We start from the raw sequence: 18715 nt of genomic DNA on the forward strand, positions 1-18715 counted from the left end.
TTAGCACTACCTCTCCTAACCCGAACCAGTCCCTCCAGGAACTGAAAAGCTGAAGAACATACTTGGGAGGGATTTCACACCCGGCTCTCTGGCCCAGCCCGGTGAAGTCCCGTTTCGTCATGCAGCTTTAATGACTCTCCGGAATGTCACTCTCGTCTGGTATTGCCAACAATCTGACTAAACCCTCTTGCAAAAGTTTGCAGCATTCGTCCGGGGCGGACTACAGCTCCCAGAGTTCCCGGGCGCTTCCCGGTGCCGATTGGCTGAGCCGCAGGCTCCAGAGGGCGGTGTCGCCCCGCCTCCCCAGGAAACAGGCACCTGATTGGCTGCGGCGCGGGGCTTTTGTGTCCCCGCCCTTCCCCAGGGACCGCGGCGGGCAGAGCAGAGCTGCTGGTGTCAGAGCCCGGAGAGCGCTGGCAGTTCCGCGGTGGGGATGCTGAGGAGCGCTGGGTTTGCGAGCAGCCCTGGCCACTGCGGACTTCCGAGGCGCTCCCGGCCGTGAAAACCCCTGCGCCGCGGCCAATCCCAGGCTCCCGAGGCCATTCACCATCCAGAAGTCAGACGAGCGGGGAGTCCAGAGCAGCGGCGGCCGTTCCCGGATCCTGGGCTTTCGGAGCATTCTGGAACCCCGAGAGACACCCCGGGGCTCTAGAACCTCCCCAGCGGCCCGCAGTCCCGGCTTCCTGCGCGCGTCGGTCCGAAAGCCCCTCGGGTGCACGGGCGGTCGGCGAGCCGCGGCTGGGTCCTGGCGCACACCATGATCGTTGCGGACTCCGAGTGCCGCGCCGAGCTGAAGGGCTACCTGCCCGGGGCCGGAGAGGTAAGCAGCAGTCGAGCGACGCCACTCTTCCCTTGAACCCAGAGCCGCGTCCGAGCTTCGGGCTGTCGCGAGCTGAGTCTGTGAGCCAACCCCCACCCGGCTCGGGGAGGGGGAGTGGAGCGCGCAAGCCGGAGTGGGGTTGCATCAACTGGCAGCCTCGGCTCCCTCCGCCTCCTCCCCCTACCCCCGGGGCTGTAGAGCCCTCCAAGGCTCCCTTGGACTCCTGGCCAAAGAGAGGGGAGCCTTCTCGACGTTATCTTGGGTTTGGGCCCTGGTCGAGGGAGTCTTCAAGTCCAGGCAAATCCCGGCGCAGCGGCCCGACCACTCCTCCTCCCCGCCCCCTTCCGCAGATCCCTTCCTCTAGGCTGGGGCTAGAGGAACTGTTTCTAGGTAGGATCTGTACCCGCTGCAGTGCCCCCGCTCGGGGATTGGAGCACTTGGGGCTGGCCAACGGAGGTCGATCTCGTCCCCCGCCCCCACCTGCACCCCCGATTTGGGTTGGGGGCGTGGGCGCTTCGGGGCCTTGGCGGGCTGCCGGCTACGCCGCGGCCAAAGCACGGGGGAGAGGGGGAAAACCCTGGCCGCGACACCAGAAGCCAAGCGCCGATTTGGCTGTGCCTTACTAAGTGGTCTGACGTCCCAGAAGTTGTTTTGGAGGGACTCTCTTTGCAGTAAGGCTGGGAATACGGCTGGACCCAATCTGACACCCCCTCCCCCATTACCACCGCCACGGACAATGGCCATCTTATTTATTACGCACCTACTGGATGCCAGGCTCCGGCTTTGCCTTTTCGCTGAGTCCTCAGGATTAAACTAGCAAAATATGAGCTATACCATCAATAGTAGCCCCAATTTACGGGATGAGAAAATTGAGGCCCAGGAGGGGCTATAGAGAGGCTTCCTTCACTAACCCAGCAGAATAGCTCTTTCTTTGGCTCGAGTGTCTCTAGGATTTCCAAGTGTGCTTGACACAACGGAGAGTTTTGCTTGTTTCTTGAGTTTACAGACATGGAGCCTGGCGCAAGTGTCTTACTGGGGTTGGGAGTCAGACAAGTGCTAGTCCTGAACTGTGACCCTGGGAAAAACAGCTGCACTTCTCTGAGCAGCCTGGTTTCCGGGGGTCCCCGGTTTTCTGTTAGCTTGTCACCTTTCCCTGTCATGGTTTAGGATCCCCAAGTGCTGGGACAAAAACTGCTCCTGCCACTTCTCAGTTGCGTGACTTTGACCAAGCTACCTTATTCTGTCTTTTCCTTCTTTATGGAAATAATTTTATTTATTGGAGCACCTGGGCACTAGAGCAGGCGTGCTCCGGGTCCATGTGGCAGCCTTCCCACTTACTTGCTGTGTGACCTTGGCCAAATGATTACTTCTATGATCAGCAACTTCCTCCTGTGGAGATTTGGTCATATTTCCAAAGGACTGTTGGGAGAATTAACTGAGAATACATGCAAAGGCCAACGCACAGTGCCTAGAGCATAGCAGCTACGTCCTGTATCAAACACGCTAGCTATTTTTAGATTGTGGCCACAGCACATATTTCCCTTTCCCCAGAATGTCTCACAAGGGGGTGTCCGAGCCCGCCCCTCCTGCCTGAGGTGAGAATTGGTCCATCACTCTTTGGGACAGTGTCTGGGAAGTGATCTGGGGAGAAGAGTGTGCCCCAGGTGGACTGGGAAGGCTCTGAGGGTGTGGCCTTTAGATGGAAGCCAGCTGTCAACAGCAGGCGGGGGTGGGGGGAAGCTGGTGATGTCTGACCCCTTTCTACATATTCTCTCTGAAGAAAAGAGGACCTTGGGGAAATGTCTGTTTTAAGCAGAATCTTTAGACGACAGTAGGGTGCTGAACTTACAGAGCCGGGTGCCCAAGGCCCAAGGGAAGTTGGACAAGTATGAACAAGGAATGCACAGTCCCCTCAACTCCCATCACTTCGCCACACATGCTTTCACCGGGTCAAGGCCTTCAGACGCTTCACTCTCGTACTGGTGGTATGTTCTCAGAGCCCTCTTGGGGTCTAGAATCACTTCCTGAAACATCACTGCCTCAGGGAAGTCTTTCCTTCCCCACCAGATAATTCCCTTCTGCATACCTGCTTCCTGTTCCCCTTCTCCATTGCAGGAGCTATTATCCCAATTACAGTATAACAGTTGTGTAATCAGGAATTTCTTGTCTGTCTCCTTTGCTAGACTAGAAACACTCTGTACGTCCCATCCCCAGCACTGTTCTTAGTACCTAATAGGTGCTCGTAACTATTTGCCCCTTGTTGGCTTAGCTGACCCTTGTGAACTGTGCAAGCTTTGAAGTCAGATCTGAGCTCCAAAAGAACCTCAGTGAGCTGTCTCTGAAGAAGGGATAAGAAGACGTATTTCCCTCCAGGTGGTTGTGAGAAATCGGCCAGATCATGGTGGGCATGTGAGTTTATATGCACCACTCACACACCCCTCCCTGCGAGGCTGGAGATCAGAGGCTGCTTGGGCTCTGTCTCCCTCTCAGGTGTAAGCCCAGGCAAGTATCTTGAGTTCAGCAGCCCACGGGGAGGGGAGTCTCTGCCCCTTCCCAGCCGGCAGAGTGACCTCAAAGGTCTCCATAGCTGAGTCCTGGAGGCTGCAGGCTCTGGATAGGATACCAAGAAATAAAGGCTGGGGCTACTCCAAGAGGCTGATCTGGGTGGTGGACAGAACCCTTACAAGCCAGACTGAGCTGAATTCAAATCTCAGGTTGGCCTCTTGTCAGCTGGTGCTTAACCTTTGGAACCTTAATCTTTCCTTGTGTGCAGAAGAGACCCCCCACCCCCACCCCCAAACTGATGAAGATTAGATGCAACCAGTGTGCTAGTGAAAGGTAATATGAAAGCTGATATGAAAGGTAACTTTTAGTGAGCGCTTAAATCAAGAGCCAGACGCTGAGCTCTGAGGTGATTATCCTCTCTTTACAACTTGCCTGAAGCCCTCTCCGTTGAGTGGCCACCCAGACGGCTGTCTGACCTCAGTGTTCCTGCTGCCCTGTGGGGTCCCCTCAGTTGGAACTCATTGGTTTTCCCTCTGCCCCATCCTAGCTGTGTTGCCTTGGGTAGGTCACCTGCCCCCTCTGGTTTTCCTTTCTTTATCCGCATAGTCAGGGTGGGGATCTTGCCTTTATCAGGTGTGCTGAACCTGCACTGTCCGATATGGTAGCCCTTAGCCACATGTGGCTATTGAAATTTAGATAAATCAGATTTTTTAAAATTAAAAATTCAGTTTTTAGTTGCACTAGTCATACTTCAAATGCTCAGCCACTGTGGCTAGGGGCTACCATATTTATTGGACAGTGCGGATAAAGAATATTTCATCATAGCAGGAAGTTTTATTGGACTCACTGTGCTAAACTCTGGGATAACAACAGAGAACTAGATCCAGTGTGTGCTCTCAAGGTAAGAAACAAGGCAGGATGACAAGGGCTGTGATTGGGGCAGTGGATCCCCTGGGAATGTAGGCGGAGAAGGAGCTTCTCATTCCTGGTGAACCTCAGAGGCAAAGCCTTGGGGCTTCTGAGACCTTGAGAAGTTTAGAGAATAGGAAGTTTCTGCAGTTGAGGAAACCTGATTTGTAACCTAACTCTGCTACGTCCTTCCTGTCTGAGTGACCAGAAGTGACTTGACCTCTCTGAACCTTATTCCCCATCTGTAAAATGGGAGCTCTGGTAGTAGAACTCCCTTAACGTGCACATGAAATAAATGCTTCACCAATGGTAATCAGCGTTGTTACCCACCATTATTATTATTGACTTCCTACCCCAGGAAGTAGGGGAGGGCTGATTTGGAGGTGTCATCTCTTGGTGGTGGGCCCCTGCCCTGTCTGCTTCCTCTCAAGTTTTGGCTGTCTAGGTTGGGGAAGCATTCAGGGTACTGGAGCTCTGGATTAGAATCTACTTGGTCTTGCCTTCAGGGCTTTGCACTTTCTGTTACCTCTGACTGGAATGCTGGTTCCCTAGATCTTTATAGGCCCTTTACAGGCCCATCAACTCATTTAAATATTTGATATTTAGATATCAACTTAAAGGTTGTCTCCTCAGTGGCTTTCCCTGTCTACTAGGACTGACATATTGCACACACTCCCCCACCCATCTATATAATCTATGATTTGAAATCCTATTCATCATTTGTTTGATTGTCTTTCTCCTTTAGATCGTAAATTCTGGGAAAGCTAAGATTTTGTCTTTTCACTCCTGTACTCTTGCTGCCTGCAACGTAGTCATCAAAAATATTTGTTGGGCTTCCCTGGTGGCGCAGTGGTTGAGAGTCCGCCTGCCGATGCAGGGGACGTGGGTTCGTGCCCCGGTCCGGGAGGATCCCACATGCCGCGGAGCGGCTGGGCCCGTGAGCCATGGCCGCTGAGCCTGCGTGTCTGGAGCCTGTGCTCCGCAACGGGAGAGGCCACAACGGTGAGAGGCCCACGTACCGCAAAAAATATATATATATATATTTGTTGAGTGAACAGATTAATTCTGGTTCCACCTGGAAAGCACTTAACACAGTGCCTTATAATTGAGAAAGTGATCAATAAATGGTGTGAAACAATGGCACTCCCTCCCTGGCAAATTATGCTGGGCCGCACCCAATTAAATTAGAATTGCTGGGCCTTGGCATTGGTATTTTTTAAAAAGCTTCTCAAAGGGATTCTAAATGTGCAGCTTGGGTTGAGAGGCCCTTGTTTGAAATAACAATGAGGTTAATGATCTCTGACTTGTTAAGTGCTTGCTGTGACAGAGGTACTGAGCTAAGGCCTATACAGGCAGTACCTCATTACATCCTCATGACTACCCAGTGACAGTAGGTACTATTACCCTGTAATTTGGTGAGGAAACTGAGGCTCACATAGCTAGCAGATAATAGGTGGTGGAGTTGTCATTTGAGCCCAGACAGTTTGTGTCAAGAGCCCCTATCTTTTAACAGTATTCTATCGTCACAATCATCATCATCATCTTCATCAGGGCTGATAATGTTGGTAGATCCAGACCTATCATTTAAAGACCCACAGGCATCAGTTTCTTCCCTTGACAGCTCCTGGGGCAGATTTTAGAGTGGGAAGGGATTCCCAAAGCTGTTCGCTGTCCCTCACTAGTACCCTGGTGGGCCCTCCCTGTCCCACCCCCCACAACTCCCCCAGTTCCTTCCTGCCCTTCCCCACCACACCTGGCTGTGGTTTTCTATCTGTCCTTAGGTCCCCTGAGGGGGAGGCCCAGTTTGTGGAGTCAGCAATCCTTATCTCCCAGACAGAGCTGTTAGGTTTTTTTTTCTCTTTGGTGAGGGAGGAGGGAAGGTGAAACGGAAGTGCTTGGGGACTCTGGTGGTTTCTATGCTGGACTTGGACCAGGCTGGCCTGGTAGATCCCAGAAGTATGGGCTGAAAGGGGCCTAAGCAGTCAGCCCAGCTACCTTCTTTGTCCAAGATTAAGGCCCAGAGAGTTTAGGTTACTTTCTCAGAGTCACACAGCAAGTTAGTGGCAGCAGAATTGGTACTCATGCCTGGGACTTTTGGACCCTTGTTCTTTCCTTTGTGGTCTTTCAGAGCCCCAGAGCTCTGCCTCCCTCAGGAGGTTTTTGGCTACGTGAAAAGGAAGGTTCAATTATAATCTTTAGTCCCTGGACACTTGAGGATTAGCAGTAAGTCTAAATTTGAATGAGATGGGGAGAGTTAGGAGGACACCGTCTCTGTCCAGTGAGGGTGTGACTCTGGTTTGGATAAACTGTTTCTAAGGCCAGTGCTGAGAGCCCCCTCCCAGGTATCAAAACAAATGGATAAATAAAACTGGTGGTTTCCATAGAGGCTCCAATACAGCCACGTCAGAATAGCTGCTACCATCAGCGTTGTACCGCCCTGCCCTCCACGCCTCTCTGCTTTCTCTGTTTTCTTCATTCGCAGACTAGTGTGAATTACCTGGCTCCTTTCTCCACAGAATGTGATCTGGTATTAGGGAGACCTATCTCAGACAATTAGAAGGCAACATTTTCAGAAGCAAAAACGTTGGGAATTGGGGGGTCACAGATGAGGATCAGAAGAAAGGTTCTTAGACCCTGGAAGACAGAGTTAGCTCTGCAAAAGGTGTGACCAGTGTGAGCACAGTGGGCCTGAGCCACTAATGGCCTGGGAGGCTACAGGAGGCAGAGGCAGGGTTTTAAGCCAGTGATGAGATTTGCACTCGAGAAAGTTCACTCTGGCTACAGAAAGTTTGCCCTCTTTAGAAACCACCAGGATCATGTACTCACTAGATCTGCTCCTAGTCCCAGAGGTGGGGTTGGGGGAGGATGTTTTATTTATTCATTAGTTCTGTTAACTTGGTAGAGGATGGATAGGAGAGGGCGGGGCTGTGGACGCAGGGAGACCATCGATGAGGCTGTGGGTTTCAGAGAGGCTGAAGCTGCATCATAGGAATCTAGGGGACTTGGTAACCTGGCTTCAGGATACGAACAAGGGGACTTCTTCTGTAGGTTCTCCAGGGCTGCCAAGAAGGTGGCCTCCTGGAAATGTGCAGCACAGTGGCTGTATATTTCCCTCGGGGCTATATAGTGGGCTCCTGTGTCCCTTCCCAGTTCCTGAAGAACTCAGCCTGTGGGGTAAGCTCTCTTGGTCGCTTTACCCTTTCTTCACCCACCAAACTGGTATATATCTCCACCTGACTGCTTCATGCAAGGTGGGCCAGAAAGGTGATTTTAAAAGCTCAGTGTGGGGGACTTCTCTGGTGGTCCAGTGGTGAAGACTCTGTGCCCCCAATGCAGGGAGCCCGGGTTCTATCCCTGATCGAGGAGCTAAGATCCTGGATTTCATATGGTGCAGCCTAAAAAAAAACTTAGTGTGACCCCTCGGATAAGAGGAGAAAACTGGAGAGAGAACTATCTTCTTAGTCCTCGCTTTTACCTCCATCTAACCATGATGTGTTTCCTTCTAGGAGCAGAGGGAGAGCCGGGCTCAGCGAGGCCCTCGAGGGCCCAGCGCCTTCATTCCAGTGGAGGAGGTAAGCTTGGAAGGGGTTAGGAATTGTTGTTGGTCCCTGGGAAGAAAGGACATGGGGCATTGAGTGTGTGGGGGGGCTTTGCTGGTCTCTTGAAATTGCAGGTTTGAAACTACCCCTTCAGGTTCTTGACCCATTTAATCCACAAAACAGCTCTGTGAGGCAGGCATATCAACCCCATCTTGCTGGGAAGAAACAGGCTCAGAGAGATAAAGTGATAATAACACAGCTAGGTAATGAGCAAACTGTGATTCCCAGAACAAGACTTGTATTTCCTTAAGAAGATAGAACTATGCATGTTTATCTTCTTATCCTTGACTGTACGTGTATTAAAGTTTTTTTCGACTTCAAAAGTAATATGTGTTCATTATTTTTATTTTATTTTTCTTTTTTTGTTCATTATTTTTAAATTTCCAATGTTTCAGAAAGCTTTAGTCTCTTACAATCCCACTCCCACAGAGATAATCACTGTTAACCATTTGCCACTGTTTTCCAGACTTTTTTTCATACAGAGCCAAGGTCATAGTTTATAACATGGTTTTGTGGTTGTTGTTTATTTGGGTTTTTGGTGTGGTTTTTTTTGGTTGTTATGTTTTATTTTTTCACTTAATACAACAGAGACACCTTTCATCTACTGAGTCAGGTCATGCATTCATTTATTTAACAGACATCTACTGAATGATTAATGTGTGTCAGGCACTGTTCTAGGTGCTAGGGATACAGCAGAGAACAAGACAGACAAAAATCCTTGCCATCATGGAACTGACACTCCAGTGTGTGCCTGGTGGTGGGGGAAACTTCAAAACACATGAACAGGCAAATTAAAAAATAATAGTTTCCTTCTTTTTCTTTGGCCTTCAGTGAACAAAGACAAATGGTTCCTTGTCCTCCTTACTCTCCTAAATGTGTAGGCCAAGCAGTTAATGAGCTGTTAACAAACGTCTAAACCCTTCAGTTCCTTCCACCCTTTGTAAGTGGAAAGCACACAACCACCCGCTGATTATTTATGTTGGTAGCCCAGAATTTTAAGCTCAAATATTGTTCTTATCTTTTATTTTTTCATTTATAAGTAACCACTCCTGTTCTGTAATAAAGGAAAGAAATAGGCTTTGGGGTTAATCAGGAATTGAATCCTGGTTCTGTCATTTACCAGATCTGTAACCTTGAGCACAGAATGAAATCTCCCTGGGTCTTGATTCCCTCATGTGTCAGTGGGGGAAAATAATAGTATTCACCTCACAGGGTAACTGGGAAGAATCAGTGAGATAATGCAGGCAGGGAACGCTCCAAACTCAGACCTGGCATGGAGAAATCACTCAGGAAATGTGAACTATTTTGCATCCACCTCCAATGACTGCATGGATTTGCACTATTAGAATAGAAGCTCTGTGGGGAATTCCCTGGTAGTCCAGTGGTTAGGATCCTGCGCTTTCATTGCCGAGGGCCTGGGTTCAATCCCTGGTTGGGGAACTAAGAGCCCGCAAGCCACCCGGCACAGCCAAAAAAAAAGAAAAGAAAAAAGAACAGAAGCTCTACGAAAGCAGGAGAAGCTGTACTTTAATCTCTGTGCCTGAGGCTTCCTATCTAAAATTGGAGAAAACAGGTCTCTAATTTCATAGTTGTGAATATTAAATGAGTTAATATATGTAAAGTGTTTGAACAGTGCTTGGCACTTAGCGAGCATTATATAAGTATCAACTAGTATTATATAAAGTGTCTAATAAGTATTTGTTTAATCATTTAATGAAATATCTTTTCCTCCCCTGTTCTCCTTTTTTTGGACATGGTGGTTGTCTTCAGTTCCTTGCTATTAAAATCCCAATGAATGCAATGAATATGTCGGTCTCTTTGGTGGGGAGGGCAGGAGGGGAAGCCATCCCTTCCTCACCTTTGCTTGGCAGGTCCTTCGGGAGGGAGCCGAGAGCCTTGAGCAACACCTGGGGCTGGAGGCGCTGATGTCCTCCGGGAGGGTGGACAACCTGGCAGTGGTGATGGGCCTGCACCCCGACTACTTTACCAGCTTTTGGCGCCTGCACTACCTGCTGCTGCACACGGATGGGCCCTTGGCCAATTCCTGGCGCCACTACATCGCCATCATGGTAAGCCTGTCTGAGCCTAACTTTTGTAGGGGTGGACACATTGGGGGATTCGGTCCTCAGATCTCTTTGCTGGGGGCTTGATTCCACAAACAAGGAGGAGGGGCAGCATAAAGCAAAGCCCTGGCTTTATCTGACCATTCATCGAATTTTAGATTTTGAAGAGAGGCATATTTAATGCCTGCTTTGCAGATTGGGAAACTGAGGCACGAAGGAGTCAGGTGACCTGCCCAAGGGAGGACAACAAACCAGTGGCAAAGCTGGGGTTAGAACCTAAGTTTCCTGCCTCTCAGGCAACAGTGAGGCTTGTGATGTTCCCTCCATGGGGTACCCACCCGAGCAGGGCACAGAAAGAAGAGGGTGATCTGGGCTCTGTCCACCCCCTCCAGGCCGCCGCCCGCCACCAGTGTTCCTACCTGGTGGGCTCCCACATGGCTGAGTTTCTGCAGACTGGCGGTGACCCTGAGTGGCTGCTTGGCCTCCACCGTGCTCCTGAGAAGCTGCGCAAGCTCAGCGAGATCAACAAGCTGCTGGCGCATCGGCCGTGGCTCATCACCAAGGAGCACATCCAGGTGCAGTGGGCGGAGAGGCGGGTCCCCAAGGGAGCACGGGGGCCGGGCTGGGGCATGGCAGGCAGCCCAGGGCAGGCACTGAGCAGGTCTGACCTTTCCTTTTCTCTCCAGGCCTTGCTGAAGACAGGCGAGCACAGCTGGTCCCTGGCCGAGCTCATCCAGGCCCTGGTCCTCCTCACCCACTGCCACTCGCTAGCCTCCTTCGTGTTCGGCTGTGGCATCCTCCCTGAGGGGGACCCCGAGGGCAGCCCCGGCCCCCAGGCCCCTTCACCCCCCAGTGAGCAGAGCACACCCCCCAGCAGGGACCCACTGAACCACACTGGGGTAAGTCACGGGCTTCAGTCTTGGTGGGAGAGGAAGCTGGCACGGCCCCTGGCCCTTGGGTAGAAAACAGCGCCTCCCTATCTGAAGCTGCCTCCCTATCGCACACTGAGAGGCCTTAGAAAAGTTATTTGATTTTGAAACCCAGTTTCCTCATCTGGGAAATGAGGATAAAGACTCGCACTTCATAAAGGGTTGTGAAGATGAGATGAAATAACCATGTGACTGGCCTCGGCATGGAGCCCCGTGGGCTTAAAGTCACTGACTTTTAGAACTTTAAAAATACAAAGTTTGCCTCTCATTCTACAAAGTGGCTTATGTGTTTGTATTTTTAAAATACAGATACTTTAAAAAGCGCTTTCCTGTGAGGGAAGCTGATGCTCAGAGAAGCCGTGTCTATTCTCTCGCTCTTAAACATCACTTTGGGAAGCACAGGCCATGTGAGCTGTCCAGTGCAGTGGCTGGCACAGAGGAGGCACAGGGCTTTTACGATCCTTCGGGAAGGCCCGGCATGTGGGAAAGACGTGTGGGGTTTCTGGGGCCCAGGGAGGAAGAGTAGGTGGCCACCACCAGGTCTCTCCTGCAGGGCTTTGAGGCCGCCCGCGATGTGGAAGCTTTGATGGAGCGCATGAGGCAGCTGCAGGAGAGCCTGCTGCGGGATGAGGGGGCCTCCCAGGAGGAGATGGAGAGCCGCTTTGAGCTGGAGAAGTCAGAGAGCCTGCTGGTGACCCCCTCAGGTACAGGGTCACAGGCATCCAGGTTCAGGGGCCGCCCCCTCCTGACATCATCTCTGCTGGGAAGCAGGTACCTCCATGCACTGCACCTCTGCAGCCACATCCCAGCCTCCACAGGCCTGATTTACCTCCTCCCCCAGGCCTGGCTCCTGCCGAAGTCCTGGTCCCACTCGATGTGGCGAGGGGCTTTCTCTGGCCCCCTGCTCTGCATTCCCCAGCCCCCTAATGGTGATTAATCAGGAGTGGAGGCCACTGTGCTCCATGCCTTGGCCTCACCATGACCTCTTTCTGACGTCCTCAGCGGACATCCTGGAGCCCTCTCCAAACTCAGACATGCTGTGCTTTGTGGAAGACCCCACTTTCGGATACGAGGACTTCACCCGGCGGGGGACTCAGGCGCCCCCCACCTTCCGCGCCCAGGTAGGCTCTCCCCACTGGTCTTACTATTGCTTTACAAACAAGCAGGGGTGGGTGGTTTATGTAGTTAGAGATTTGGGCACCTTCTCTCCCTCAGGATTCCACGAGGGAAGTGGGAGACCCTGGATGTGAAGGGACCCACCTGTGCCCTAAGCTCAGGGGATCCTGATCACAAGCAGGAAGTCATCACCAAGCTGCATCCTCCTCAGCTTCTCAGGTCCAGACCAAGCAGCGGGTTAGATCTGTGGGGGTGGAGAGACACATTATGGAGAGCCAAGGTGTGCTCCAGAGGATGGCATCTCTCCAGCTAGCCTTGGGCCCCAAACAGTCTCCTCACTGACCCCTTCCTACATTCCTCAGGATTATACCTGGGAGGACCATGGCTATTCACTGATCCAGCGGCTCTACCCCGAGGGTGGGCAGCTGCTGGATGAGAAGTTCCAGGCAGCCTATAGCCTCACCTACAACACCATTGCCATGCACAGCGGAGTAGATACCTCCATGCTCCGCAGGGCCATCTGGAACTACATCCACTGCGTCTTTGGCATCAGGTGAGTGCAAGACCAGGGCATGAGTGTATTGCAAGCCCTCAATCTGAGCTCACAATTGTTTCCTTTTTCTGTTTGTTTTTCTTTCCCTTTCTTCCTGTCTATATTGTTTTTCAAAGCAAATGTATTTCTTTGCTGATTATAAAAGATAATAGCCATGCTTACCTTTTGAAACTCTTTAATCTGACCCCCAGAGATAACTAGGGAGATTTTATATATATGTGTGTGTGTATGTATATGTATCTGTGTGTATGCATATATATGTGTGTATATATATATATATATATATAGAGAGAGAGAGAGAGAGAGAGAGAGAGAGAGTTATATTTGTATTTTCATTCCAAGTAGCATTTCTTCTCATAATAAACAACAGAAATGCCAACAGTAGGGGATTTTAAATAATGACATATCCATTCAGTGAAATATTATGCAGCTATTAAAAATTATAATCATGGTTTATTTATATTGCCATGGGAAAATGGTCAAAATGTATTGAAAGAAAAGAAAGCTGGCTGCCAACCAGAATCTTCTTTTTGTTCCTTTTTTTTTTCTTTAAACTAAAAGTGTGTACATGCATGGGAAATGTGTGGAAGGCTGTACCGTAAGATGTTATTTGATAATGGTTGTCTCTGTGTGGTATATGATGAATTACACTTTCATTCTGTTACCTAAGTATTTTCTGATCTTTTTTGAGTAGTTTTTTTTTAATTGATGGAATTATACTTGATATATTCTGCAACTTGCTTTTTTTACCTAATAATCTATTGTGAACCACCTTCCTTGTTGATGTGAATACATCTTTCATGCTTTTTAGCCACTGCGTAGTGTTGTTATGGATGAAGTGTAATTATCCAACCATTTCCCTATTGTTGGATATTTAGGTGGTTTGCAGTTTTTCACTATGACAAATACCATGTGCAATGATTAGTTTTATACCTAAGTCCTTTTATTAAATTTATTTATTTATTTATTTATTTAATTTATTTAATTTATTTTGGCTGCGTTTAATTTATTTTGGCTGGGTCTTCGTTGCTGCACACGGGCTTTCTCTACTTGTGGCGAGTGAGGGCTATTCTTCGTTGCGATGTGCTGGCTTCTCATTGTGGTGGCTTCTCTTGTTGCAGAGCACGGGCTCAGTAGTTGCGGCATGTGGGCTAAGTGGTTGGGGCTCGCAGGCTCTAGAGCTCAGGCTCAGTAGTTGTGACACACGGGCTTAGTTGCTCCGCGGCATGTGGGATCTTCCCGGACCAGGGCTTGAACCCGTGTCCCCTGCATTGGCAGGTGGATTCTTAACCACTGTGCCACCAGGGAAGCCCTATGCCTAAGTCCTTGTAGGTAAACCCTAGATGTGAAATTACGTGTCAAAAATATACACAGAACAATTTTTTTTATTTTTAAAAACCTCACTCTGATAATGTTGTGGGAAATTTAAAGAATTAAAGAAAGAAACAATTTCCTTAAATTCTACTACTCCACAACCACATCCACATTCTGAGATGTTTTCCTCCATTGCTTTTTTTCTTTCTTATGTAGTCGCTTTTGTATAGTTGAAATTATAATTGTTATTTCATTTTTTAAAAGATATGCTTGATGTTTGTAAAGAGCCAGATTTTTAGTAAATTTAGGAAACAGATAACAAAAAGAAGAAAATAAAAATCATCCATAATCCCACCTGCTCTTATTATTGTCAAATATTTCTTTCCTGTCTTTTTTCCATGCACAAATGACCAAAACATATATAATTTTACAAAAACAAGACTTTCTTGTCTACTGTATTTATTTTACTCAGTTTAATCAAATGAGAGCATATTTTAGAGAACACATGATTTTTTTTCTTGCTTTTCTAGTTTAGCTATTATTCCAAGCATCAAAAAAAAAAAAATCCCCAAAGTTTTAAAAAGGTACATGTTCCTTGTAGAAAAATGTGCATTTCTGTGCGTTACTAGCTGTAAATTATATTTCACTGAGTGGGTTGAGCTGTGCTTGGCCAGCCTCCTTCTGGCCAACCTCCTTGGCAGGTTTCTAAGTCAGGGAAGGCCAAGGATGGACGGGCATCTTAGGGTGTGTGTGGCACAGGCTAGTTCCTGCCCAGCTGCCAGGTCCAGGCTCCTCCACTCTCCAACATGGCCCTCACTCCTAAACCTTTGTCTACCAAATCTGTCCTCTAGTCTAAAACTGGTCTTCTGGGACTTCCCTGGTGGTCCAGTAGTTAAAACTGTGCTTCCACTGCAGGGGGCACAGGTTCGATCCCTGGTCGGGGAACTAAGGGCCCACATGCAGTGTGGCATGGCCAAAAAAAATATATTTTTTTAACTTAAAAAAAAAAAAAAGAAAAATTAAACCAGTCTTCCTTATCCTCACTGATCTGTGATGACTCACTGGCTCAGTGGACTAGGGAGTGACAAAGTGGCTTCTAAGCTTGTCACCAACTTGCTCGTTGACTTTGAACAAGCTAATTGCCTTCCCCAGGCCTTAGTTTGCCCATCTGTAAAATGACTACTGGCTCCTTTTTCTCTTTCCCTCTTCCTTCTCCAGGGTAAATATTTGCATTGATCTCCTGCCCCATCTTCCATGCATGGCCTCAGCTGTAAAGTAGTGACTATGACCTTGGAGTCAGGCAGAGCTGAGTGTGAATCCCATTCCCAGATGTGTGACCTAGGGCAGGTGACTTCACTTCTCTGAACCTCAGTTTCATCTATAAAATTGAGGCTGATGAAATACAATAAATTGGATACAATAGTTTTGTATACAGTAGTGTACAGTAGTTTTGAGGACGCCATGAATACATGTTCACATGGTCAATACAGCATGCTCACCCTCTGTGCATTCCCCTACGGGTCCAGTGGCCTGTGATATATGACATCAGCTGTTTTTCTAAGAGGAACGAAGTTTCTAGTTGCTTCCTACCTTCTGCCTTTTCTTGCCACTCTCTGTTCCTCCTTCTGCAGGGTGGGACTGGGGAGAGGAGATACTTGTGGGATCAGAGGGTAAGTGATGCTACTGGGGCCTTTCCAACCAGATATGATGACTATGACTACGGAGAGGTGAACCAGCTCCTGGAGCGGAACCTCAAGGTCTATATCAAGACAGTGGCCTGCTATCCAGAGAAGACCACCCGAAGAATGTACAACCACTTCTGGAGGCACTTCCGCCACTCAGAGAAGGTGCGGCTCTTGGGGTAGGAGCAGGACGGAAGCAGACAGACTGGCCCATGGAGGAGGCAAGGGGTCGGGACCCAGTGAGGTGCCCTAGACTAAGTCTGTTCTGCCAGATGGGGCTCCTGGGTGTATTGTCCTGGGTTCATGTCCTACTCCACTGTGTGGTTTCAGACTCCATTTACTCACCTGTAAAGTAGGAGTGTGCTTCACAGGGTCCTCAGTGGCAGCCAGAAGGACCTGGGTTCAAATCATAACCCTATTACCTGGTAGTCATGTGACCTTGGGCAGGTCATTTTGCCTCTCTAAGCTTGTTTTCTTTACAATAGGAATAAAAACTGCCTGCCTTTCAAGGTTGCTGGGAGGATAAAATAAGAAAATGAATGTAAACCTCTGATCCCAAATAGATGTCAGGGGTAGCTATTGTTTTTAGTTTTGGGGGATGAAGAGATTAGCCGTGATAGGGATAAATGTGCTTGAAATTCTAACACAGTCCTTGCACCAAGTTGCTTAGAGCCTTAGGAAAAGTCAAGGCATCTCTGTAGGAAACTTCCCTGACAGTCAGGTGGTTAAGACTCTGTGCTCCCAATGCAGGGGGCACAGGTTCAATCCCTGGTCAGGGAACTAAGATCCTGCATGCCACACAGCATGGCAAAAAAAAAAAAAAAAAAGAGTGGGGAAGGATGAGTGGTCAGGGATAGTGGCAGTCTGGGAGGGAAGGGGATGGCGAGGAGTGACATCAGTTGCCAACAAGCCCTTGTTCTGTGCCCCAGGTCCATGTGAACTTGCTGCTTCTGGAGGCCCGCATGCAAGCCGCCCTGCTCTATGCCCTCCGCGCCATCACCCGCTACATGACCTGACTCGTGTGCAGGACCTGGGCCTGGAGCAGCTGACCCTGGGTGCATCCTTCTCCCTGCAAGGACTTCTCTGTCTGGAGACAGATTCTAAGCCTGCCTGTCCCACTCCCACCCACCCTATTCTGGTGGTGGACCTGTGTGTGATGTGCAGCCCCTGAGCCACACCCTCCTTCTCACTGGAATGGACAGGATCATTGCACTGACTCTGGGATCTCAGCTCTGCCCCTGGGAGCTGGAAGAGGACTAGCAAATCTCCAGGCGCCAAGGCCTTTCTTCCTGCCCCTACCCCCAGAGGCCAAGGGCACAGGAAGGAAAATGGGCTGAGCTCAGACTTGTGTGCCAGCAGGCAGGGGCCCAGGCAGCACAAGTACTTTGGCTTTCCTGGCCTGGGAAGTCCCTGGCCTGGCCCCCAAGGGAGAGGGGCAAACACCTCCAGGGACTGACACTCCAAGCGGCTTTGCCTTTCCTCCTGCTTCCTCATTCTCAGACTTCATTACCTCCCACCTGCCATTCATCCATCAATGTGAAAGTCAGGGTCACAGCTGGTTTGTGCATCTGGCTCCCCAAAAGCCTGTTCTGTCAGGCAGCCTGCAGGCCTCTCGTTCCCTGGTTGCCCCAGTCCTAGTTCAGTTCCTCTGACCTCCTTTGTTTGCCCTTTTACCCTTTTCTCCCACACCTGGTGGTATGAGGCCCCAGGAGAGAGACCAAGCACATCAAACAAGCAGATTATCTCTAGAGAGTCTGGACTCTCTGTTGGTCACTTTGCCTTTAGAAGAGGAGGGAGTATTATATTATACATTCTCTGTTTTCGGTTTTTTATGGGTGAGGTTCTTCAGGGCCTCAACCCTAGAGCCATAGTCAGTGTCTGAGAGGACAGGGAAAAATCTGTCCTCCCCAGAGCTGCACCTGCCCTGCAGAAGCTGGCACCCCACTTTGCTATCTCCCATGGCTCTGCCACAAACATTTGCCAAAAAAGCAAGCCTTTCTAGGTGGTTTAGGTGGCACATGGCTCAGGGGGAGAGGCAGGAGACCCCAGGGTTCTTTTGTGGGCCCTGGCACTGGCCAGGTGACCTCCATTTCCACAGTTGCAGACTGAGGGGTAGTTTCTGAGATATTTGAGCCTTCACTCAGATTCTGAAGCCAGCAGCCAACTGCAATTCTTGCAGGATCTCAAGGGCTTCTGGGGAGCCCCCGCCTCTTGTAGTCAGTCTCTCCGGGCTACCTACCAAGGACCTCCCCACCCCCATCCCAATTTCTGTCCCTTCTCCTCGATTTTAGGTGGATTGCTTGGAGGCAGAAGCAGCCGAGGACTGATCCCAGGCACTTTCTGTAGCAAACAAGCTGTGAATTATGACTTCCCTTGCCCTTCCTCCAGCAGTATGTGCCTCCTCTCTGACCAGTTGGGAGGTGACTGAAGAAAGGCAAGGGCCAAGCTGCTGCTGCTTCTGACCCTCCTCTCTGGGGTGGGGCAGGAGAGGAGCCTGGTCATTGTGCCACATTTCATACCCGTGCAGGCATGGGCAAGCGACTGGCACCCCCTTCAGGCCTCAAAGCCCTCCCTGCAATGAAGCTGGGCAGGAGACAAGAGGCCCCAGCATTGGGGTTTGGATTCCAGAGGGGACAAGATGACTGTACGTGTCCCTGGGTGGGTGGGGAGGAGTATTCAGTGTTCAAGTGCAGAAATCTTCACCTTTGCTACCAGTTCTGTATGATGAGAAATAAAAGTTCACTGAGGTTTTGTTTTGTACTTCTTGTTAATGGGCTGTTTTTCCATTTCCTAAGGGTCATGGTTCACCTCTTGGCATAAGCAGGGAGCTGTGATTGCATCATGGACCTGACCTGCCAGCCCTTACCCTGTTAAGCACTGTGCCCACGACCACAGGGTTGAGAGTGGTTGGCACTAAAAGTCTACTTTTGTCCCTTGGGTGTCCAGCCCTGCCACTCATCTGTGGCTGGCCTGGCATTGTGGAATAATAATGGCCATCTTATTTTTCTCACTATGCCTGGCCCCGGGCTGGGTACTTGGAGTCATTTCTCTGAATCCACAGCAAAATCCTGTAAGGGAATTGAGACTCAGAGGTCAAGTGACATTGCTGAGGCCGCATCAGTGGTCAGTGGTGGAACCAGGATTGCAACTGGGGTCAACTTGATCCTGAGGCCTTGGCCTGTGGCAGAGGGAGGATGTTTGAGAATTTCTGGGGGACCCTTTGTT

General features: G+C 49.8%; 1 protein-coding gene across 1 annotated transcript; it reads left to right on the plus strand.

The window, feature by feature from the left end:
- Nucleotides 1–367: 367 nt before the first annotated feature.
- On the plus strand, nt 368–18250 carry SESN2 (sestrin 2). The gene is made up of 10 exons (XM_060089259.1): nt 368–820; nt 7741–7806; nt 9705–9902; nt 10289–10471; nt 10583–10795; nt 11379–11529; nt 11828–11946; nt 12304–12494; nt 15511–15655; nt 16420–18250. Exons 1-10 carry the CDS (start codon nt 758–760, stop codon nt 16504–16506), a joined length of 1416 nt encoding a protein of 471 aa, XP_059945242.1. The 5' UTR covers nt 368–757; the 3' UTR covers nt 16507–18250.
- Nucleotides 18251–18715: the final 465 nt, after the last annotated feature.

Source organism: Mesoplodon densirostris, chromosome 2 (genome assembly GCF_025265405.1).
Source record: "Mesoplodon densirostris isolate mMesDen1 chromosome 2, mMesDen1 primary haplotype, whole genome shotgun sequence".
Classification (NCBI taxonomy): domain Eukaryota; kingdom Metazoa; phylum Chordata; class Mammalia; order Artiodactyla; family Ziphiidae; genus Mesoplodon; species Mesoplodon densirostris.

Bases quoted from the DNA above. Each gene is read 5' to 3' on its own strand.
- SESN2 (XM_060089259.1), top strand. From the start codon at position 758: ATGATCGTTGCGGACTCCGAGTGCCGCGCCGAGCTGAAGGGCTACCTG. The intron at 12,495-15,510 runs GTGAGTGCAAGA...CTTTCCAACCAG, and splicing joins CACTGCGTCTTTGGCATCAG to ATATGATGACTATGACTACG. The intron at 15,656-16,419 runs GTGCGGCTCTTG...TCTGTGCCCCAG, and splicing joins ACTTCCGCCACTCAGAGAAG to GTCCATGTGAACTTGCTGCT.